This window comes from Gouania willdenowi, chromosome 16 (genome assembly GCF_900634775.1).
Source record: "Gouania willdenowi chromosome 16, fGouWil2.1, whole genome shotgun sequence".
Classification (NCBI taxonomy): Eukaryota; Metazoa; Chordata; class Actinopteri; order Blenniiformes; family Gobiesocidae; genus Gouania; species Gouania willdenowi.
In genome coordinates this window covers 12,445,681-12,471,012 of record NC_041059.1, presented here as the reverse complement: position 1 = coordinate 12,471,012, position 25,332 = coordinate 12,445,681, and the positions used below count along the sequence as shown (strand labels likewise).

General features: G+C 40.6%; 1 protein-coding gene across 3 annotated transcripts in view; it reads left to right on the top strand.

Moving 5' to 3' along the window:
* Positions 1-24,085, top strand: part of pitpnc1b (phosphatidylinositol transfer protein cytoplasmic 1b) — a 29,956-nt gene extending 5,871 nt beyond the window's left edge. For 2 of the 3 annotated variants that reach the window (XM_028470285.1, XM_028470286.1), the window contains exons 3-10: positions 3,077-3,165; positions 3,391-3,398; positions 3,543-3,614; positions 5,243-5,335; positions 7,757-7,912; positions 9,612-9,675; positions 9,830-9,916; positions 11,694-12,309. In XM_028470285.1, coding sequence (XP_028326086.1) covers positions 3,077-3,165; positions 3,391-3,398; positions 3,543-3,614; positions 5,243-5,335; positions 7,757-7,912; positions 9,612-9,675; positions 9,830-9,916; positions 11,694-11,851 — 727 coding nt within the window. In that variant the 3' untranslated portion in view covers positions 11,852-12,309. Of the gene's footprint in view, positions 1-3,076; positions 3,166-3,390; positions 3,399-3,542; positions 3,615-5,242; positions 5,336-7,756; positions 7,913-9,611; positions 9,676-9,829; positions 9,917-11,693; positions 12,310-24,043 lie in introns of those variants that run through there. The other variant, XR_003675763.1, reaches the window with a different exon arrangement.
* The last annotated feature ends 1,247 nt before the right edge of the window (positions 24,086-25,332 follow it).

Sequence of the window (25,332 nt, the reverse complement as noted above, 5' to 3'; positions counted from 1 at the left end):
AACACTGCTCTCACGTGATTGCACTATGAGCCTATCATGCCGTAAATAGTTTCGGTTATGTAATTACAAAACCTACAGTTACACTGATAACATCATCATGATTCTGACACCTATAAAGACGTTGATGAGGAATGTCTCGTTGTTGTTGTTCTATTGTGATGTACAATCTGGAGCTGTCATTCAAAAGCAAGATATATCTCAATGTTCTGTCTACGAACATTTCTTTGTAATCTACTCCTATGCTCATGTCACCATGAAGTCCACAATCGCACAATAAATGTTTTCTTAGATTTAACAATTTTGCTGATGTGATACAACCTGATAATGCTCAAGCAGCCGTGTGATTACATTTGCACAATAGCCAGGTTAGAGTGATTTTGTCAACTAATTAGTTTGAACTGGACACAAAGAGCATGCAGGTTATATAACTATTTCTTATTAATAATAATAATAATAATAATAATAATAAATCAATATAGTTTCATATAGTGCTTTTTTGGAATTACGGCATTATTCTTTCACTCCACACTTTGTGGTGGTAAGCTACTATGCTGCCCTGGGGCAGACTGACGGAAGCAAGGCTGCCATAGTGCGCCATCGACCCCTCTGATCACCACCAACACTCACTCACACACTACTGTACATACATACTAGGCAATGTGGATGAAGTGCCTTGCCCAAGGACACAATGACAGATGCCACTGGAGCGACTGTCCCCAACTGTGGCACCTGGAATTCTCAGTGGTCTCCCATCCAACTACTAACCAGGCCCAGACCTGCTTAGCTTCCGAGATCCAACGAGATTGGGCAATGACAGGCTGGTATGGTAATAACATTTCCGAGCTGAGAGCGACTGCCCTAATGTGCTTAAATGAGAAAGTGCTTGTCTGGCTATTCCCAGGATAAAGAAAATAATAATTTAATTCAACATAATCTTTATGACCGCAACCCGATTTTCTCCTAATTATGAATCTAAGTGTTTGTGTCAATGTTCTCACACTTTTTTCTGTCCCGCCCACAGCTGTGGGTCGCTACACAGCACCTCGACCCCGGAGATGGGTGCGAGAAAAAAAGGGTTGTTTTGACAAGATTCCAGAATGATAATTAAATTAAAGCTGCGGTATGTAGAATTGTGAGACGCTCCATGCTCTCCCCGCCCCTTCTGAACAAAACTTTGCCCGTCTTCTTGTGAACGCTTGCACAAACGCACACACTGTGGAACTATTTGCAACTGTTTTCTCCATAGAGACTAGTAAAAAATGTAGGGACTGTATCTTGTGTTATTGGAGAGTTTTCTGTGACATGAAAGCACGTATCACTCTCTGCTGTGAGGACAGTAAGAGGCTCACAGTCACTCTTCACAGAGGCAGCCGTGCTGTAACGAGTCCAGCTGATCAGAACAGGCAGCCCACATCCACACTGCAGATGAATTGCATCTGTTCTATCCACCTGAGATGATGTTTCTCTTAGGTTTACAAGCCATCTATCCCGTTTGTTATCACTCTTTCTCTCTGACTCCGATTTGGGGCAGACTGCGCACGGACTGAAAGCGGTTTACACACCAGTTCGCCGCGCATACCGAGTCAGAAGGACCTCTATGGAGTCTGTTCCTCCCGAACAAGTTTGTGCCTTTAGACTGTTGCTTCTCCACCTCAGTCTTCCTTTTTCCTCTTGCTTTGCCGTGTAACCGCTGTGCCTAATGCCACGATGGAGACTTCTGCTGGAACGTCTGCCATTACATTTCCTACTCCCAGATCGTGAACGCGGATAGACTTTCGACGGGCAGCTCGAGCAGCCAGTAGTAACGCCCAAAACAGCTCATGGATGGCTTTGTTGGTAGAAAGTTCTCTGACTGGCGGAAGTCCGACGTCACGCTCCTGGATCTCTAAAGTTAATTTACAGGGCCAGGAGAAGGAGAAGAGATTCACTGTTCACTCAGAACACTTTGGATTACAATATGGTCAAAGATAATAATTATTTTTTTACCAAATGACACTTAAAAATAAACTTACATACTACAGCTTTAACTTCATGACGATTAAATTCTATACACCTTAACATACAAAGCAGATTTAATAAGGCCCCAATCTAACAACTATAACTATAACTTTAAAGATTTGTTGCGTTCTGGTTCTGAATACCACAACACATTTTCAGAAAACCAGTGGAGGGAATGTTGGAACATGTCAGGGCAGGTTTAGGAAGAAAAATATCACAAAATCTGACGGGTGGTGATAATGATATGACTAATCTAGTCATAAAACGTTTTGAAGTCTAAAAATGAAACCTCAGGGTTTAATATTGAAAGAAGACGTGCTTGGAAAGTTTAGGACAGTTCTTTTATTTTCACTTTCCTTTACATTGCAAAGTAGCTGGATTCTAACTAATAAAGAAGAGCACATCAAGTAATTTCCCCCCCATAGGCTTCCCCCAAAACTATTATGATTTTGTATTCATCCAATTCCCTTCAACTGCTGCTCCCCATAATTTATGACCCATTTACAAACCATGCTTAGACTAACACGCACGTGCTGCACAGCATGTTAGAAATCCTTTGGCTTTTTCATACAGCGTTAATACCTTTAACGCTTTTCTAAAAAAGTTAGTGAAAAATATGTTCATTTCCTAATCCCGAAATAACCTCACTTATTACCCTAATGTAACTCTTATTTAACCAGCCTCTGCATATTCGTAAAGCTAACTTTTGTAAAGAATAAAGCAACGTTCTCACTGTGGACAATTATCCTAATCTTTGTGTGCTAGTGAGATGTTTAGTCCTTATTAGTGAAGTAACAGAGAAACACACACACACACACACACACACACACACAGGTTTATTGAATGTAATGTGTATTCAACCACAGTCATGTGTTGACGTGATCTAGACGCTACAGTAACGATTGCTCACCACAGGTGTATTTAGGAATGAGTCACAGCCTTGGTGTAAGTAGCCTACAGGTAATGTTACTATAAATGGAACAAAAACCTCTGTAGAATCTTTCAGTCTCCCGTGTAATCTCCCTCCTGCTCCTTTGCACCACCTAACAGCGATTCTTTCTTCTTCTTTTACTTTCAGTAAACTGCCATCCTGGGCAAAAGCATTTGTCCCGCGGTTTTTTTATGTGACGGAGAAGGCCTGGAACTTCTACCCATACACCATCACAGGTGTGTTTTTAGTGTGATGTTACTTTCACCCCTATATATTATACATAGATTATTTACTTGTAACAGCTGGTTTCTCAAGTGCCATCAAATATTTATGACAATGCATGCACAGATTTCCCGATGGTAAACTGTATGTGTGCGTGTGTGGCTGCAATTTCAAGCTAATGTACGTGAGTAACTAATGCGGTTTCTCTCTTTCCATACTGAATTACCCTGATGTTGCAGAGTACGAAGTAAGTATTCAAACGCATATTTTACCGTCCATAAATGCAACTGAGCTCATCTCTTTACAATATCAGAGTATTTAATCAATACCGAAACTTTTCATTTTAATTAATTTTTTAAGTAATTATTTTTTTCCTCTTGTTACGCCACAGGTGTCTTTCCTTCCCAAGTTCAACATCCGCATTGAGACAAAATTCGAGAACAACAATGGTGATAATGACAATGTGAGTATGACTGAGAGGAAGTGAGAGGTGAGAAAGATGGAGTGATTGGAGGAGAGGAAGAGGAGAAGAACGAGGGAGAAAAAGGAATTGGAATTTTCTCTGCAGCGCTGCGAAAATGTTCATCAAATTGATGTGCCCATTACAGGGAAAACAAGCAAAGCACAAAATGCACTATTGGCAGATCTATTAACCAGACATGCAGCATGCTGATCATGGCTGCCAGGTTGAATTTTGTTGAAGGCCTTAACGCACTAACAGAACTTCACTCAAAAATTGATTCTCGGTCTGGCCCGCGTACTTACGCTTTGTAATCAGGGAAAGTCGTCAAACAACACCTCACATGCCAGAATGTGGAGGTTTCTGCCAGTGGAGACAAATAGGCTAAGGCCTGGTTTCCTATCACACAGGTTACATAAATTGATTCCAAGTGATGTCACATTCACAGAGTCACAGCATCGTGTGCCAAGATTCAGGCGCGTGAACAAACCCATAATTGGCCGAGACGTGTTCAGGGAAAGCAGAAAGCAAGAGGAACAACATGTTGACACAACATTATCATTTGTGGATGGACAGGTGGGATCCCTTTCTTTCATGAGAAGTGTCCTGAGAACCGCATTGCTCTTTGTTGCCACTAGCGTCTATGTCAAACTTGCACAAGGTCAGGAAACGTAAACTGATCACAGCTCATTGTTTGGTCCCCACCCACATGGGTAATATCTGATTTTGCTTGTTTGTGCCACTGGGATAGCACTAAAAAGCTCATTCCAAAGGCTTTACATTCAGCTCTGTTTTTTAAAGAATAGCTTTTGCATAGATGCACCCAAAGGAAAAATCTTGACTGAAACCAAAAACCGAAAATAAGGAAACTAAGCCCGAAAACGGAAACAAATGATTATGCCAATTATTAGTACCATTGCATCTATGGCTGTGACTGTTTACTTAGCTCACAAAAATCAAAACATTGCAATTGCATTAATCAATATTAATGCTTCAAATAATAAATCAATTCAAATTAAATAATGCACAATATCAAATGAAATTCAAAACAAAATTAAATGGTTAACTTGACTCCACTCAATATCAGCTCATGAGAGTAGAAATTAAGAAATTAGCATTTAGCTAAATCTGGTGTATTTACAACTTCGGCTCTACATTAATACACACTGTCACACTCAAATAAACAAAAATAAATAAATCAATGTGAGGGTGTCGGGCTGTGGCTATAGAAGAAGGCTGTTTGCCAGGATTTTCCTTTTGTGAGTTAGTCAGTGAGATCGAATAACTCGAATGAAATTTAGGACAAAAGGTAAACAAGGTCACATTCATGTACAGTTGCTTCCTGATTTCCTCTTCTCTGTTCCTCTTTCTTTGTCTTCTCTGTCATTATCCTTGTTTTTCCCTCTGGTCCTCTCCTTCTTTCTCCCTCTCTCTCTCTGCTTGGGAGTGATTTGCTCCAAGGGCCTCAAGGTGGGATCTACCACGGGGTGTTATGGTGTGTGACCTCTGTTTTCTCCACAGTTACTTATTAATCTACTCTTACTCAGCTCAATGCTGAGGGAGTGAATGTGTCTGCGTTTCTCTTCTACTGTCATTACACTGGTTGACCTCAGTCTTGTGTTTGGCTGTAGGTGTTTGGGGACATGCCCACCCCAGCAGACAGTGTGAGTTTCCTGGATATCCTGAGTGACCCCATCCCTGTAAAGCACTACAAAGAATCAGAGGTAGAACCTGCACTCATTCTATCATTTATACTGGCTCAGGACAATAGTTCAAGGACAGGTGGCGGCAAAAAAGTTAGATGGAAAAAATAACTTTTAGTTTACTTTTATTTTGAAGGGGATTTATTTAACGATCACTAGGTTGTATGTTCTTATCTCTAAGTTTTATTTTAGAGGATATTCAGTGCTGGCTGTCAGATTTAATTATGTCAGTAAAACCTAGAGCTGGGCAATATATTGAAATGAAAGATTTTACATTTTGGGGATATGCAAAATTACAATAATGCCTATAAGGATATATTATATTTTTTTATAAAATACTTGTTTCAGGAGTCGCTGTTGTCACTGCTACTCAGAACAGCCTGTGTGGCATTTTGGATCATCAAATTTAACCCAGAATTGTCTTTCTGGCCAGACTTCATTTGAAAAAAAATTATCAAGATTTATATATATATATAAAATAGAGATATGAGTTTTGGTCCATATCGCCCAGCGCTTGTAAAACCTACGTAAGAAACTACTTTTAATTATTGTAGATTGGCTAATCATCTTTCTAAAACATAGAAGAAGTAACACAATGTTTTATTTGTGTTGCTTTTTACAGTTTTTATCATTCAGGTCATCTTGGAAGACCATGTCAGCGCTAAAGTTTTAGAGTTTTAGAAAGATAATCATCCACTATACACACCCATGGGCATTCCCACAATTCTACAGTCATTTCTCAAAGTTTCCCACATGTTTATTGCTCTTGGTGACAAGGGTCAATTTACAGGTTTGTGAACACAGACACATGCAAAACAAACAGTCGCTGCCACGCCAATCTCTCAAGTGACCCAGTGAGATGATGTTACACAGTTTCCACCATTCTTGTTTTCACATTCACGCAGAGATGCACATCACTTTTTTCAGTCTGGTCCTCAGGGTAACACATAGGTTTGTTGCCTGGTGCTCACTTTTCTAAATACATGTTTTTTTTCATAACCCACATCCCAGGAAAAAAATAATTAAGTATTGTGAGGATAACGTGACATTTTACATTAAACTAAACTGAAAACACAAGCAGCAGTTTTGACTGGTTTTGTACATCTAGCCTGGAAATTGAAAAGTGCCTTGATTATGGGCGTGGCTCCTATAGTAGCTAGGATACACCCAGTCTATACTATGAAATCTCCAAAAAACAATCTATACTATGCCAACTAGCAACTTAATACTCACTATACCCTCAATTCTCTCAATCCAACCTACACACGACAGATTACAGAGTCAGCAGGTGCTAGTTTTTATAGGAGGGGAGGAGCCAACAGTGGTGGTTTGTGATGTAGGAAACCACCAAAATGTCACAAACAACCATTCTAAGCCAATAGCAAAATTTGATTATAAAAGCTGGGGATAAAACCCATAAAGGGAAGTCACTCTTACATTTTTACAACAAATACGCCAAACTAAAATACTTTGAATAAAATGAGTTGGACAAGAATCAATCAACAAAACTACTTCATATCCAAATATATTTGTTTTCTTGTATGTTTGTTGATTTGAAAAAATACATATTATTTGAAAAAAGTTAACAGATTTTATCAAGTATTTATAAATTATATGGTTTCATTTGAATAAATAACTTAAAAAAAGTGCTAAAATAAAGTTATAAAATATCAAAGGTCCAATTAATGTCACAGATAGATGGACTGCTCTCATGTGTCCGTGCAGGTGGACGGGCTGAAAAATTCAAACTAATGTATTAAAATATTTTGTTTATTTATTTCGTACGGAAGCGTAAAGCTGCCACAGGGGAAAATATATTTTGGATCACTATATTGTACAATCAATAAAATGATATTGTACAAACATATTATATTGTTCATACAATACAATATCTTGTTTTTACAATATACAAACATGATTTTATATCGTTTGTACAATTCTTTGTACAATAGAACTATATTGTTCATACAATATATCACATTTGTACAACATAATTATATTGTACAAACGTGATATTAAATCGTCTGTGCAATAAAATTATTGTACAAATAATATAACTATATTGTACAAACATGATAATATATTGTACGAACAATATAGTATATTTTACAAACAATGATATTATATTGTTCTTCTATTCATCCCCCAAATATTTGTTACGCAAATGCACATTTCAATATTTGATCTGGTTGGTGCACATTGGTCATTTCTGTCGCGCATGTGCACATACACGCCACACATGGAGCACGTTTTCACATTTTCCTCCTGTGAGCATGCGAGCACCGATCAGCTGGCACATTAAACAGGTCGTGACATGTATCCCCTCACCTCACAGCTCAAACACACTCACCTCTTACATTCTAAGCCCCTCTGGAAAAAGAAATGTCTCTCAGAGCCCCTATTTCTGCAAACTCAGCCTATAAATCCTATTGTACTCTGTAGGACCTGAGCATCTGGCAGTCAAATAAAACCGGACGGGGGCCCCTGGAGAAAGGCTGGAGGAATGAGCAGCAGCCTGTCATGTGCTCCTACAAGAGGGTACACTGCAGCTTCGAGGTCTACGGCTTCCAGACTAAAACAGAGGAGTTCATACATCGAGTGAGACCCAGATTTACCCTTTTGTAGTTAGTTTTCATTCATGCTGATGTAGAGAAGATGTTTGCTTTTATGTTTGGATGTGCTATGTGGTCACTTCTGAATAACGTCCTCAATTTACCATATTTTCAATTTGAAATTAAATTTACTGTAAACTTGGTAACATTACACTTTATTAAATCATTTTCTCATCTAAATTGTGCAACTGATGTTGTGAAGACAGTTAATGAGAAAAGCGATGAACCATGGACAGAAACCAAGGGCACTAAGAGCTAAACCAGCAAACTTTATTTAATCGCTCTGTGACTTCAACCGTGTTTGAATTGTAGCTTTTATTTTAAATGCAGCCTGGCAGTAATGGCAAAGTCAAAACCTTCATTTTTTTGATTCATTTCTTCATGCCATTGCCAAGTTAGTAACGCAAATGCATGATTGAACGTTGTTAAATGGTTTCTCTTAGTAGTGTGTTGTCTTGAAGCAGATATCTTATCTCTGCAGTGTCCGACAGCGAACCAGTTTTATCTCCTTAACTGCACTGGGATTGTTGGCTCTGAATCATATCTAAACTTGTATTGGGTGCATGTGCAACATAAGACACACCAAAGACAAATCACCTGTCCATCCCTGAGCAAACACACTTCTATAGATAACCAAACATTTTCACATTTACATGTAATTAAGAACAGGAGTCTCCACCCCCTTCCTTGAGAGTAACTGTCCTGTACGTTTTGATTTGGTAAAACTCCACTAGAAGTTTGACAGAACTGGTTGTAGGGGTTGTCTTCTTATGGAGACACTGAATCCTGCGTACCATTATGGTGAGAATTGCGCTCATAACGTAACTACATGGGCGCCATTTTTATGAAATCCAAATACCATTCAACTTTACCATTTTTTTCAATTTGATGTGTTGCCACTTGGTTTTCGTAGTAATATTGTGGTCGTGTTTTGACTCAGTTTTGTTCAGCGTCCAGAGGACAGTTGCTCTGCTGTCTGGATAGGGATGCACGATATTGGATATTTGGATGATATCTGATATGCTAGTAATTTACAACTCATTTGGCTGATAACCGATATCGATACCACTTATTTTTATCCACCGACACCTAATTGCTGAGATCATACTGGGATTAACATTCAGAATTATTTAAAAAATACCTCAACTTACATTATGTAAAACATGATGTATTTATGAAAATGTTTTTTAAACCAACCAATGAAGATACTTGCAGCCTATCCGACATAAAACATTTACTACCAACTTGCATTTCGTATTGGAGTGGAAAAAACTGCATTTTTACAAGATACTGTGTCATAGCTATTTATGAAGAGAAAATCAAACTGTTTAGGAATCTATACATTTAGTGAATTATTTTATTTTGTACGTCCGTTGATTTACAAGCATTCCTGCCGTCTGTTCCCCAAACACAAGATGGCGGAGCAAAGTCACGCCTCTCCACGGGTGATGAGGCGTCTACATATGATGTTTATGGGATGATCAAAGAAGCAAAGCCTGGTATTATATCGATTGATTATATCAGCATAATGGCCAACATCAATGCTTAATTTTAAAGTCAACATCGGCTGATAACGGGACGATAATATCATGTATCAGTATGTTTAAGTGTTCATCAGATTTGTATGCCTTTCAACACACTAAAATACACTAAAAGACATGTATCTGTTTCCTGCTTTATGACAGAACATTCGAGACATCCTGTTGGTCGGCCACCGCCAGGCAGTGGCATGGATAGATGAATGGCACGGTAGGTCAAATCTTAAATATGCATCTCACAGATATTATATTGGACTTCACAAGGAGAGATTTTCCAGTCCTTACAATTCTTTTTTTTTTTTTTTTTCGGTTTTTAATCAGTGTAACTTTAAATAACAACATAGTGTATCTGTTTTCTTTTCCAGGGCTTAGCTTGGACGATGTGAGAGAGTACGAACGAGCAATGCAAGAAAGGACCAACAGCAAAGTCAAATCCAATCAGAGCAGCACAGGTGAGGACGCAGCGCCTGACCCACACAGAGGATGGGAAAGGAGAGAGCGAGAAGGATGATACTGCTAAATGAAGCAGTCGGAGCAGAGAGAGAGGGAGAGAGGGAGAGAGAGAGAGAGAGAGGAAGGTGAAAACAGCAAATGGAATGAGCATGAGATGAAAAGAGCAGTATATTTAAAATGCATATTTCTGCAGAGAAGTAAACATTCTCTCACTCGAAGCAATTCATGAAGCAAAAATAGTGAAAGCACAATAAGACAAAACTTGTCAATTTTCAGTTAGAATACATATTAGTTGGACCACTATACAAAAAAAAAACATAACCCAGAACAGGATGAGAACAGTTTGATTTGGAAAGCACACACTCAAAAAACCCCAAAGCGCATTAGTAGCAGTGCTTTGCTGACATTCTTGAATTGATACTGGTTGCAACATCTTTGCTTTGCTGTGCCCTACATGTGCCCAGATGGCTCAAGTGCTTGAGTGGGAGACAGAGAGCAATAGGGAGACATTTCCCATCACAAGCAGTGTATGCCCACAGAAGGGCAAAGGAAAGGCAGATGTAGTGTGTGATGTAGTGTGTGTGTGTGTGTGTGTGCGCTACTGCGTTGCTCTGATAAACAATGTAATGCAGCCACCTGCTGAACTCTGAGCATCTCGAGACTCAGCAACATAAATAACCAGCCATTGCATCACTTAAGCTGGAAATGTCAGGCGTGCGTGTGCGTGAGAGAGAGAGAGAGAGAGAGAGAGAGAGAGAGAGAGAGAGAGAGAGAAAGAGAGAAAAAGAGAGAGAGAGAGAGAGAGAGAGAGGGTGTGTGGTCACTGTGCCCCCTGCTGGTAAACCCTGTGAACCTCAGCTGGATATGAGAAATATCAATAGGTAGAATTTCCAGTATACCCCCCATCCCCCCCTCAATCTCTCTCGCCCCCCCCCCCCCCCCCCTCCCTTCACTCTGCCTCCCTCGGTGTGTGATGATGAGAGGCATCAAGCTGCAACAAATCTGCAGTCATTGCTCAACCTACTGCAGCTCTCTACACCATCCTGTCATGACCTCCTGCAGGATAAAAACTGCTACTACACACAGCTCTGCATAACATGATGTGACAGAGTGGATTTATTTTTTTTTTTTTTTTTTTACTTGAATGATTTCTTTAAAAATGCTAATAAAGAATATAAGCCAGAGGTGAGAAAAGGTTGTAAACACACTATATAATCATATGAAGCCCCACACATGGCATGGTGAAGATATGTTCTTTTATTTGTGGCCACAAAATGTCACGTCTGGGGCTGCGTATGGTCACACTCCACCTCAAGCTTTCATATTTGGACTTGATTTTGATGCAGTGGTTGCTGTTGAATGTGTTGAATCTTGGTCATTCCGTATCTGCATAAAACCTGAAGTGTGAATCTATTTCTTATTACGGTTGATGGTTAATTTACTTTATTAATGAATTACTTTCAGATTTAGCTGATTGGACATTTTTTTTTTTTAACTTGAATGATTTCTTTAAAAAATGTTAATAAAGAACATAAGCCAGTGGCAACAGAATGGTTGTAAACACACTATATGATCATATGGAGCCCCAGACATGAAATGGTGATGAAAAAAATTAATTTGTGGCCACAAATGTCATGTCTGGGGCTCCTTATGATCATACTCCACCTCAAGCTTTCATATTTGGACTTGATTTTGATGCAGTGGTTGCTGTTAAAATGTGTTGAATCCTGGTCATGCTTTATCTGTTATAATTTCAAACCTATCTATCCCTCTCAGGCCCACAGGTCGCCTCTCGTCCGGTGTTCACTCGGTCCGTTTCTGTGACGGACGAGCTTTCCCTTAAGAAGATGGGAGTGACTCCTGTGGCGACGTCCGACACTCCAGCCTGCTCTGTGCCTCAGATTCCAATTCGCCTCAACTCAACCCCTGAATGATCATTCTCTCTCTTTCTCGCTCACACACACACACGCTCACACACACACACACACTGCAAACACAAAACCCAAACGCAGTGTCAACACTCAACAGTCATGTGATGTTATTCCTCAAACACCAACACAGTCCTACAGCTCTAAAAGACTTTGCTTGACATTTGGGGAGGAAAACACTCCCTTTTCTTGGAATGAGAGAGCTGAGAATATTAATGCTCCTCTGTTATTCTGGGTTGCAACGAGCAGCTGGTTTGGCTTAAAGAAAGGAAGAGAGATATCAGGTAAACCCAGTTGGCTGTAGCAAAGCAGTAAAACAATCCCTCTACAAAATGCTGCAAAGAGCACAATTTAAAAAATGACATCTCTACCTACCGTATCTGCATAAAACCTGAAGCGTGGATCTATTTCTTATTACAGTTGATGGTTATTTTACATTATTAATAAATAATTTTCAGATTCAACTGACTGGACACCTTTTTTTTTTCTAATCAACACCTTTACCCATTTCTGCTGTCTCTAAAGTTGCTTGGTCTTGGCTACAGATTTTGTTTACAGTACTGATTCAAGAGTGATATCGATCTCTTTGTCTGCCTCTCAGTCAGAGAGTGAACAAGCACCTCTCACAAAACTTGGAACACTTTTGTTTTCTTGAGTTTGTTTCCATTTACACTCAATGCTTTGTGCTGCTGACAGCAGTGCTTGTTAAAAACTTTAGGTTTTTTTTTACATAACCCTGGTTCTATGAGTGAGATGACTCACTACGGGAAGAACTTTTCTCAATCTGCCAATCCTGATTGGCTGGTGAAACATGTCTGTCGACCGAAGACACTCTCACCTCCTATAAGAGGAGGAGCCGGACGGGCACACGTCATTCAAAGTAAGCACCTCTTCTCACAGGCCAAGCAAGAAGGGTTGGCTGGTGAGACATCTCACTCATATTACTCAAAAAATCGAAGTTATGAAAATAAACTAAAGCTCTATTTCATAATATATCGTGAGATATCTCAGTATGGGATGCGGTAGCTCCTGTACTGCAGACATGCTTATCGAGCGAAGACAAGCGCGCAGGGCAGAGATCTGTACACATCAGGAGAGTAAAACCGCCCGTGCCACGCACAGAGCGGAGGCATCCAGCATGTAAAAGCAAACAAACATGAGAGGCGAGGTCCAACTCGCTACCGCACAAATGTCCTGGACAGACACTCCCCTGAACAAAGCGCAGTATATGGCAAGTGTGCGCGCAGACTATCAGGCGGTCGCAGACCCTGACTCGTATAAGCCAAAGCAATTGCCTACACAGCTCAGTGTGACAGGCGTTGCTTGGTAACAGGCTCGCCCTTGCGGGGATTAGCCCAGGAGACAAACTGCTGATCATTCCTCCTGAAAGTCCCTGTCGTGTCCATGTAAGTGCGTACCGCATGAACTGGACACAGCACATGAGGCCGCTGCTCACCTTGTAAGGCAGAAAAGGCCAACAGGTCAATGGGAGAACATGAGCCCACCACCTTTGGCACAAAGGCCAGGTTGGGCTTCAGAATCATCCTCACATTGTCCGGGAAGAGCTGAGCGCATGACTGGTGCACCGAGAGCACATGGATGTCACTGACCCACTTAGCTGACGCCAGAGCCAGTAACAAAACAGCCTTCAGAGAAGAAAACTTCAGGCCCGTTTTCCCCAGTGGTTAGAAGAGAGGACGTTTAAGTTCCTCCAGAACCACAACCAGATCCCACGGTGGCACCAGTAGTCTGGACAGAGGGAGGAGCCTGCGCGCTCCCTTCATTAGGTGTTGACTCGCCGGTTTCTCCACAAAGCCTACATGACAAGCGGCGATTGTAGCCAAATACACTTTCACAGTTGAAAAGGCTTTGCGCTTGTCAATCAGGTCCTGCAGGAATGACAAAATCACTCCCACCGGGCACTGAAAGGGGATATGTCTCCTCTGGAGACACCATCCCTCAAATACCCTCCATTTGCAATCATAAAGAGATCTAGTAGAGGGGGCTCGAGCACTCTGTATAGTGGAAATCACACTTTGTGAGAGTCCCATAGCTGACAGATTGAGCCACTCAAGGGCCAGGCCCTCAAAACCACGTGCTCCGGGTGCGGGAGGAATATCGAGCCCCTCGCCTGTGACAGCAGGACCCTGCGCAGCAGGAACAAGCTCACAGCAACTGATTAATCTCCAATGCATGACAGGCCAATGCGGAGCCACCAGGATCAGTGCATGGCCATGTTCCCTCACCCTGGACAGAGTGGGGGGTATCAGGGCCAACGGGGGATATGCGTAAAGAAGCATGTGCGGCCAATTGTGTGCTAGTGTGTCTATGCCAAGAAGAGCATCCATGCTGTGCAGGGAGTAAAACATTGCACACTGTGCGTTTTCCCCCGCGGTGAACAGGTCCACCCATTCGTAATGGGCCCACAACTGTTCCAGCACCTCTGGGTGTAACATCTATTTCCCTGCACACCGGCGCATCCCTGGACAACAGGTCTGCACCCGTGTTCAGGACCCCTGGGTTGTGCATTGCCCTCAGTGAGAGGAGACAACCACAGCTCCACAGGATCAGTTTGCATGCCAGCATATGCAACAAATGGGAGTGCAACCCGCCCTGGAGGTTGAAGTACACCACAGTTGTGGTATTGTCCGTCCTCACCAGGACCGATGTTTAATGAGAGATGGAAGGAAGCACCTCAGCGAGAGGAACACCGCTGAGAGCTCCAAATAATTTATGTGAGAGTACTGGAGGTCCACATTCCAGCAGCCCCTCACAGATCAGCCCTTGTGAACCCCACCCCAGCCCGTCAGGCTGGCATCTGTGGAGACCACCTTCCTGGGCGTGACGGTGCCCATGGGTACACCGCGCGTCAGGAAACTAGAGGCCCGCGCAGAGCCGTGCCGCACTCTGGAGTATCCAACACTCTCCATGTGCCATGACGCACAGGACTCAGCCCTTGTGAGTGAACCCACAGCTGGAATTCCTTCATGTGGAGGCGTCCAAGGTGGATCACAAGGATGACAGATGCTATCAACCCGAGTAATCGAAGATATAATCTGAACTAAACAGATTTGCCCGGTTGAAACAGCGCGAGACACGTCCTGAATGTCTTCACCCGCTTCGCCGAGACGCGCCCAGTGAAAGGCACCAAGTGCAGGGACAATCCCAGGAAAAAGATTTCCTGTGCAGGGGACAACATGCTCTTGCGTTTATCACGAAACCGGATCGGATAGGTGACATAATAGGAGCAGGTGTGCTATGACAAGTGGCTTTACTGGAGGCATCCGGAGTAGTCCGAGGCTCTCCATCGTCTCACAGTTTAGGGATGTGGCACCGGCCATCGGGCTCCTGCTACTGAAAGGGCGGTCCTGCCAGGAACGTGCTACCTCAACCAGCAGCTCAGGGAAGACGGGGAGAACTTGTCTTGGCACGCCCCTGGATGTAAGAAGTCTCTTCGCCAGCCAGGTCGAGCTGCGAGCCCCAGATGGAACTGGTCCTGCTCAGAGAGGCTAGCTTGACGCGCTAGCCTCCTGTGGAGGCTCTTGGTAGTTTAGCTACCAAAATTAGTTTAGCTTCTAAACATGACACATGCCAGCACTTTCCTCCAGTGGAACAGTCCGACCACCAGCAGAGATTAGCAATTGTTTCTGGGATCCCAACCTGCAGTCAGACTGATGCATAAGGAATTTACTGTGATAGAGTGATTCTAATAAGAGAGCACAGGAGAAGGAACTGTGCTGCTGGTGGTGAAGGGCTGTCAATGCAATGGATCGCTCCTCTCTACATCCTAGCCAATAGGTCAGATGAGGTGTATTGACAGGAGGAGGTAAGGTGTTGTATTGATTTCTTGATAGCTTAGCTGAGAACTGCAAATGGGTTATGCCGAGACTAAACTTTAAATATAAATGTCAATAGTGTAAGTATTTTGATCAATTTTCACCTAAATATAAGGGCGCCGCAAATGGCTGCTCCGGTGTATTGATGTGGTTTCTTTCGCTGCAACTACCAAGTCAAATTCCTTGTATTGTTCTAAAATGTACCTGGCCAATAAAACTGATTCTGATTCTGATTTGCCGAGTGATTTTTCAAATGTGGACTATTTTAGGCAATGCAACAGAAATAAACGTACCATGTTATTTGATTACTACTTTTACTGTAATGGAAAAGAAAATAAATATCGATAAGACTTTACTTTAAGTTTCATACATAAGGCTGTCATTACACTGTCATTATTTGTCATTAGCATGAAAAAGATGTCATGAAGGCTGCCATTAAGTGTTGTTCGCTAAATTGACACTTTTGGAGCTATGTTGGCATTTTTTGGGTTAGGTGGAGGGATCTAGTGGGGTACTGTGTTACGAAAATATCTATATAAAAACTTTAGTGTACAATCATTAAAAACTAGAAAGCAATCCAAAGCTCACCTAAATGTTAAGACAGTAGGTCGAAATGTATGGGCAGCCCCATTTTTAGATAAAATCGTGATTAAATCAGCAATTTAAATCTGATTGGATGAAACCGTCTGAATTTAATATTATCAACCTAAGTCAATGACAAAAAAAGACATGAATTGAAAGAAATATTTAAAACTAATCCAGATATGGTCCAGAACATTCCCAAAAGTTGTGTTCCTATTTTGGATATTTCCTGAAAATGTCATCAAAATTCATCCTTTAATATTTGAGTAAAACTGTTCACAAAATAAATAAATAAAATTAATAAATAAAGTGTCCCGGTGAAAATTATTTGTCTCCAGCCTGAAGAATTGTTGTCATATCAGATCAGATAAGCAGATGAAATGAATGGCTCATCAGCCATGTTTGATCAGAAGTGACCCATAAGGACAAAAGCGTCACTCAGCTCCAATGTAATCTATTTGCAAATTTCACACTGGTGGACCATGTGGAACCAGCAGCAGCTTCAGTGGAATTGACGTGAGGAAGCACTTGATCCGACAGCGTTTGAATCTTTTTTATTTCCTTCTCCGCAAGACAGCAGAAGATTATGAATGCTCAACAGATGTTGGGTTGAGAGTTAGGCGTGAATGCATGTCTGTCATCGCTGTGTCACGTCATTGTCGAAGATTTCAGGACAAAAGCCAACCTTGTCATGGAGAGATGGGGAAACTTCCCTGTGATTGACAGACGTGGCAGCTCGCTTTGAATGGCACACTAAATGGCTCACATCATGGGGCTCATTATGGTTTCTTTTATCCAGACAAATCAAAAGCCAGCATGAGGGTTTATTATTAGCTTTCCAACAAAGAGCTGCAGAAGTGCACACATACACAGACAAACACATAAACCATCCACGTAGCAGTCTTTGTCTCAATGTCTCTTTTTACAGGAGCAGCAGGAGGCTGATGTGAAAGAACGTGCTCCCCACGTTTAAATGTTCAGGTGCATCACTGACATTTCCTCTATTTTAATGAAATATTTGCCTCACCTTTTAAAGTCTGCTTCTCATTAGCATCTCTGGATTCCCTGAATCTTTCCCCATTCATTCTCTTCCTCATTCGTAGAATGTCCCTTTATGTGGAGGATGCTATTTATTTATCGGTCATCCTCTTCGCTTCACAAGTCACTGAAGAAGATGTTGTAGTGTGTTCGTTATATGCAAACGTTCCCCATGGTCCTTTAATCAAAGACCTTGACCCAGTAGTGATGAATAATCATGCTGATACACTATAGTTAGAGTTGCCAAATAGCAGCAAAGAGGAAGGACCAGACATATGCTAACAACCAGCTGCACTGGGTGGGCCGATGCCTCCGTGTGGAACCGTTAGTTGGACAATTGCGAGCTGAACGGCAGAGTGAAGGATACAGGGGGTTAAAGGAGAGTTGGCAAAAATATTTCTGTTTAGATTAGACCATAGTTTGGAGTGTGTGTGTGTGTGTGTGTGTGTGTGCCCACATCACATCTCCTACTCTAATGGTATTTTGCTCAACCACTCTGATGAATGAGCTTCTGTTCCAGATCAATACATGCTCTCCATTCATGACAGAGACAGTAATGCAACTGTCTCATTTGTTTGATGACGTGTGTGTGAGTGCACATTGCTCAGATATTATTAATAATGCTGTGGGAACCAAACACACAATGTTAGGACACGTCATTCCCGTGGGGACAAGGAGTCTATTCAATGTACATTTCCTATTAAGTTAAGAGGTCAAACTGGATTAACCAGCAGCAGTTTGGTTTTACTGTTTAGATTAGTCAACAGGAAATTCAGACAAGTTAATCTATTTTAAACATCCCAAGGGAGAACATTTGCCTGCATGGGTGTTTGCACAGACATCTTTTTATTATTTCCTGAATGGCCGTGCAGTTTTACCTCTACCATTAAAGTCAATTATTTAACATGTCTCAAACCTAATTCCTCTGACTACATAACTATAGTAATTTAATAAGGGTTTTGTGTGGCTTTCATTGAGAAGGAGAGGCGATGAACACAAACAACAAGAAGACAGTTATCAACATCCCTCGCCAGATTGGTTGTCATTATAACTAACTTTTCTAAGTTTCTATGTGATTTTTATAGTTTTTAGGTTTTTCTTTTAGGATTACTATCCCAGTGTTTCCTCGGAGGGAGACCTCTGCGCTAGGGGCTGTGAGGGGCCGTGGCTGCAGTGGTGCTGTATCGTGGCCCTCGGTGTTGTTGAATAGCTTTTGCTGTTTTGCTGGAATAGGGCCTCTGTGCCCCCCGTCTGTGTCCTGCTCCTGGTGCAGACGGCTCCTTGTGATGTCTCCTTACCTAGATCCTTTGTACCCAGCCATGGGCCATTGTCCTTATCTTAACTTGTGTGTGGTAAACAGGGTTTGTATGGGGTGGGTGTATTTTTAACTATGTAAAAGCACTTCGAGCTGCATTCTCCATGTATGAAAAGCGCTTTTTATTAATAAAGACTAGGGATGTAACGATTCACTCAAGTCCCGATACGATTCGATTCACGATACTGGGTTCACAATATGATTCTCTCACGATTTATTTTACAAAATGGGACTGTACATAAATTACTGAAAAATATTCCTTTATTTTTTTTGGGAAAATACTGTACTATTTTCCTTTTATTTTTCATTGTCAAAAGAATCCTCTTGATAAACTATTCAAAACAATGCAATTTAACTAAAAAAATAAATCCTGAATGAAATAAATAAAGGAATAATAAAAATGAAGAAGAAGCCTATTAATTTAAATTCTGGTTCTATAGTAAACAATACAAAACTGCATAATAGTTATTTTTCTTTTTAAAAGTGCAACTGAAAATGTATTTTGTGCCTTAACAATTGGACTTAAAACATTGCATTGTATTTGCATCAGATATGTGTTTGGACCAGCAGAGGGCGCTGGTAACCCAGTGGTCGGTTGGCATGCAGATATTATAGCAGTGAAGAAGAGATGCTATGCTGGCAGACAGAGCTATTAGAAAAACGTAGCTTTTACAGATATTCACGTAATATTACAGATATTCTTTCGGTGCCAAAGGGGTAAGGAATAATTTATGAACATGTTTAAGAGTAGAAGGCAGCCAGAAAGAAAGTATTGGCAGATTCCACCCGCCGCCAACACTTCTGCTCTGCTGGTTAAAAAAAGTACTGTGATTCAATTTTCACAGCATCGATGTAAACCGTGATACCAATTATTCGATTTTTAACTGCCTTACGATTAATCGTTACATCCCCAATAAAGACTGATTGATTGATTGATTGAAGTGCAGTAGATCGTGTTAAAAAAAATTACAAATCTGGTCGTGATACCACTTTTGACGAGACTTCTTGTGACGTTTTAATATTGTGATATATTATCGCACAATATATCATCCCACCTTCGAATGACTATAGCAGTGAATTAAAAAACAACTTAGCGTCTATGAGATCAGCAATATAAACCGGAAAGCGACTTATCTATCAAAACATTCTGAAAATTTTAGTGAGGGAGTATGTCGATTTTAGCGCATCCTCATTTTTCTTCCATTTTCAGCCTCCAATATCTCAGGAACTTCACCACATAGAAAAATGAAATTTGGTATAGTAATACAGCCCCACCAACTCTCTCAAATATACAAAATGATCCTATCTGAGTTTGTTGCGGTTTTGGGCTAGAACATGTTTGGACCTTCAGTAAACAACTTTGCATGTGTCTCAGCTCCGTGTGATTTTATCAGCTTTGAGTTATGTACATAGGCTGTTCAAATCACTAATGATTAGTCAGATATATGCATTGGTTCTTGGGTGACAATCTCTTGAAATCTGAAAAAAAAATGCTCTTTTTTTAACTGTTTTCATTGGCCCATAACTGCATGTGTGAATGTAAGAAACAATTCTGGTCTCCGTTTTAATTCATAGTATAAAGGTTATTCTTTCTTGTGATATAAAACAAAATTTCTTCATTTTTTTCTTAGACCCCCAACTTTGGGATATTTCACCACTCACGAATATTGAAAATATTACATTTGGCCAGTGTAGCTTGTCTCTGTGTTTTATAATCATTTATTTTTTTTATAAGACTTTCACTAGCAACATAAATATGAAAACCATTGCCTCAGAAAAACATTTATTTTTGAAAACATAATATTTATTATGAACTTCATAAAGTGCACCAAAGAGCGTGGGACAGTTGTTGAAATGACATGGAATGACCCATCTATCTATCCATCCATCCATACTCTTCAATCAAGTTTGTTCCGGCTATGTGGTTGTCTGTACCTATGATTTACGTGTGTGTGTGTGTGTGATTTGATGTGTGAGTGCCAGTTCCGTCTAAGCCTTGACATTGAGGCTTGTTCACTCATTACGGCGTCAGCAATTTAGCCCGCTCGATCACATAAAAGACTTTGAATCCTCCGTGTGTTAAGCCTCACCACTGGGAACCCAATTTGTAACCTCTGCCCAGTAATACATTAACTAGACTTTATCTAGGAATAGGCAGAGTGTAAAATTTATACAATATGTTAGAAATAATTGAACAAATTAAGAAAGTGAATATGGATTACTGTGGTACTGTGATCATACACGTTCCCCCTGGAGTAGACTTGCGGACCACTGCTCTTATGTGATAATGATTCGCCGCATGCATGCCCTGAACTACTTCTTGCTTCAGACAACAATTTTAAGTCCAGAATGTATTTTTATTTCTACAGCAGCTGATCCAAGGTCTACTAAACTGGGCAGTAATTCATTGTGGGAGGGTAAAGGAAAAGTCAAGGGTAGCTGCTAAGAATATGCTTTGCAGCATTCCGCACTAGGGCGGCCCTCATTTTTCACTCAAACACTTTTTTGTTTGAGGAAACAACAGAGAAGTGAGTATAAACACAAAAATAAGCATAAAACCCACTCAGAACTGAGAGCCTGGGGTAGTTTGTGGTTTAAATATCTGAATCAGCCAACTCATAATGCCCCCAAATTTTAATTGCAACACCATGACTATTAATTACATAACAGTCACCGCAGTCAGCGAGCCCATATGTTAGCTAATGAGAACGGATGGATTAGCATAGTACGTGGAATATTTTCTACTAATAATTTGTGTTCATTGGTCTCCAAAGGTGGAATTATATTCTTCCTTTCATCATGTACGGTCATATAACACAGTTCTTTCATAGGGGCTCTAAAGAATGAAACAAAACTAATGAGAATCTTCAATAGGGTGAGTGAACAATGCATCGTATTACTGTAACAAAGCCTCCCAGGGGAAAATGGTGGTAAAAGCCAGAAATACTTCAGAGATAGGACAGCAAACCACATTACTGTGGGAGAAAAAAAAGAAGCTTCAGAGTCAGGAAGAACAACATGTGTGACACACATGCACAGTGTGGGTAATGTGTAAATTTGTTATTTTCTTTGGTTGAACACAATTATCTTTAAAAAAAGACCTCAAATGTATTCAAAAGTACCGGTACTCTTGTTTTACAAAATATCCTCAACCAGTTTATGGAATGCTAAATAATAATAATAATAATAATAATAATAATAATAATAATAATAATAATAATAAAGGATGGATATTAGGGATGCACCAAATATTCGGTGGCCGAAAAAATTTGGCCGAATATTGCTAAAAAAGCCACATTCGGCCTTCGGTTTAGTGAGTTAAAAGCAAGGCCCAAAAGTAGTGTGTGACGTAATGATGCAATCAAACATTGTGCAGTGATTTTCAGTCGAAAAGGTGTGTGCGCGTTGCTGCAGAACCAGAGCAGCAGCAGAAGCTCCTCCTTTCCCGCACAAAAACACAGCCAGATTCTCTCCTTTCTTACTGCTCTCCGTCGTCCGTCACTGCGTAAAAGTTGGAAACCGTCCAATTCCACAACCAAGTCCGTTGTTCGTGCTGTGAGCCACAAACCCGTAAACATCCCCATCGTTTCCTCCTTACACTACACTGGGTCTCGCTGCATAGACTGGTGTAGCATTAGTACGAAGTGATAACAGCTGATGTGTGTAAACAATGGGTTCATGGCTCCAAGCAGTGACTCCCAACATGATCGGCGGCAGAAAAAGTAGTTCAGTTTGGGCTTCCAGTAGGGTAGTTTGTATTTATATTTATTTATTTATATGGCAATAAAGTACAATATATATTCTATATTAAACCGCAGTGTTGTTTTAGCTGTTAAATAGTTGGAGAGGGAGGAGCTAACATTCTAGAAGGCGTGTTAGGTGACGTCACCTGCCAACGTGGGCAAAATCCAACTCGCCCATATAAAGCTGACTTTGCTTTTACAAAATGTGGAATAACAAGGGATGAAGGAAACAGAACTTTTTTAACTTTGTCCCTCTGAATGAGGCTAAAGGGACGTATATCACTGCAGCAAAACCATTATAAAGTGATTTTTTTCATCATACCTCCCCTTTAATGCCCTTTATTTTTTATTTTTTGGAATGCATGTTTTGTTTTATGTGAAAGGATAATATAAATGAAAAACTTTGTTGTGCCTTTTTTGAAAAGCAAAGGCTACTGGAATATCTAAAAAATGTCCGAATATTCAATAAACATGTCTAAAAATGTAATCTAGGCTATTTATGCACTATTAAAAAAATTGTGAAAAACCTAACAACCGCATTCGATATTCGGTATTCGGCCAAGCGTTCATATTTTATTCGGCTTAAGCCACAAATTTTCATTTCGGTGCATCCCTAATGGTTATATATATATATATATATATATATATATGTAATGTAGAAGTGCTCACAGAGACAAATAGGGCAGCTGTGGCTGTAGTAGTAGCTTACCATCACTGTGTGTGAAGTGAATGAATAACGCAAAAATGAAAAACATGTTGAATGTCATTAAAGGCGCTATAAAAATCCACTGCATTATTATTATTATTAGACAGGCTGGTAATTAGTAAAATATACACAAAAAATGTAAAGTGAATAAAAAAGTTAGAGGGCTGAGATGCCGGAATAGCAAATTGTGGGGTCTGCTGTCATGCATGTTGCAGTTCTGCAGAATGTTTGATAACAATCTCTATTCATTCCAAGGAGGTTTGTTGAAGCAAATAGACGACAAACAGAACTGGAATTAATTTTGCCACCACTGCATTTTGCACACAAACACTTACATACAGAATGGACAGGAAAATACACAGCATTGGATGTGAAAAATAAAAGCAGCTCTGAAACATGAGCTCAAAAAAATAAATCCCAGATGCCATTCTTAATTATACGCTCCTGAAAAAGCTCACACATGTTGGTGAGCCTGTGTCAATATTAACTGGTGCACTGTGCTGTCCTGTCCACCTGCCTCTCCTGCCTATTATAGAGACATCAGGGGAGTAACAGAGGCCGACAGAGACAAACAGGTCACCCTCACCTGAGCTGCAGGATAAACGATTTCCCCTCTACCCCTCCTCTACCTCCATCATTTTCCATTCATTCTACCTTCTTTCTTTCTTTCATCCCCCCATCAGCTCTCCTGTCCTTTTTTTTCTGCTTGTCTGCCATCCAACTGATTTTTTTCCAACCTTGGCCAATTCACCTATAACCATGCATCACCCTTCTTCTTCCTGTCATCTTACTGTAACAGCATTACCGTCCCAAGCTCAACATAACGGAATAATATAAAAATAGGGTATGTATTGTGTGTCTTTGTACATGTCTGCATGTGTGTGTGCGTGTGTGTGCACAAGAAAAAGCGTGTAACAAATTGGTGCCGTGTACAGAAAACCATGTCCTTGTTACAACAGCTCCAAGCTCTACACCACAACACACACACACACACGCACACGCACTCGCACACGCACAGACTTCTTCTGCAGCATTTTCCCACAGTCCTTATCAGCTCCTAGAAATACACTGAGTTTGCAAAGTTGCTATTTATTTGACCTGCTGTGTTGCATTTAGCATAACACAGCTAGGATTGAGATTCAGTCAGTGGAAATAAGGAGGAAGGACATGATTGTCTTTAATTGTCATAAAAAAGGACAAATAATGTGAGTGTGTGTGTTGTCACGTCTTCAGAGAAGCTTGTGTTCTTTCAGTAAGCCCTGGAGCTGCAGAGTTGTCACCACGGGACAGGTGTCACCATGTATTCTGTGTCACCAGCAAGTCTTTGCTTTATTACTGTAATGTGTGCAGCAATCTCATCTGCTGATGTGTGATCACATCCATACCCTACGTGTGTATGAATGCATGGATTTGTGTGTGTGTGTGTGTGTGTGTTGCAGTGGTGGGGTGGTGTTCTGTGTTACAGTGGTATAAATCACTAGAGCTGAGCAGGGGGCTGATGCAGCTCTCTCCATCTGTCTCTGTCTGCAGGGGTAAAGTATTTTACACTAATGATAGGAGGGATGAAGGGAGGTGAAAAAAGTAAGCCATGGTAAGTCAGTGAAAATGACTAGGAAAAAAAAAAATGATGTGGTATTGAAGGGCAGCAAGCAGCGTTTGTATGTATCCCATGAATGGGAGTCATGGACAAACTAATGAGTTTACAAAATATGAATCTTTGTAGAATGTTTTAAGTGACAATCTAAGATCAGTTTTTGTAAAACAGGCTCTTGATAGTATGACTTCTGCAGCAGAAAGCTAAATCCTGCAGAATGACTTTTCATTACCAGTACACTGGGTGGGTTCATACTGTATATGGACCCGTCTGCCTCATTCTCTGTGTAAAATACTATATGGAGTAGCTACACTTCTTATTCATACAAAAAGCTCCCGGGACATTGGTTATCCTAATCATACCTTTACAACTCTTCCAAACAGGATAAATCAAAGCACATTGGCTCTTAATGATACTTCTCTCCACACCAGTGTTTCTCAAATGGGGGTACGTGATGGCACGACAGGGGGTACTTAAAAGAGAGAGAGAGAGTCGAAAATGGACAAATAAAAGCATGAAAAATATGGGTATTTTAAATTGTGTATTTTTGGTTTAAAATGATCATCATAATAATGATGATCTTGATTAGAACATGAAGTGCATAAGTTGTGTTACATTCCTCATTCCACTATTAACCTAGTTGATAGTCCTTTGATGAACTGCTGGGTTATGA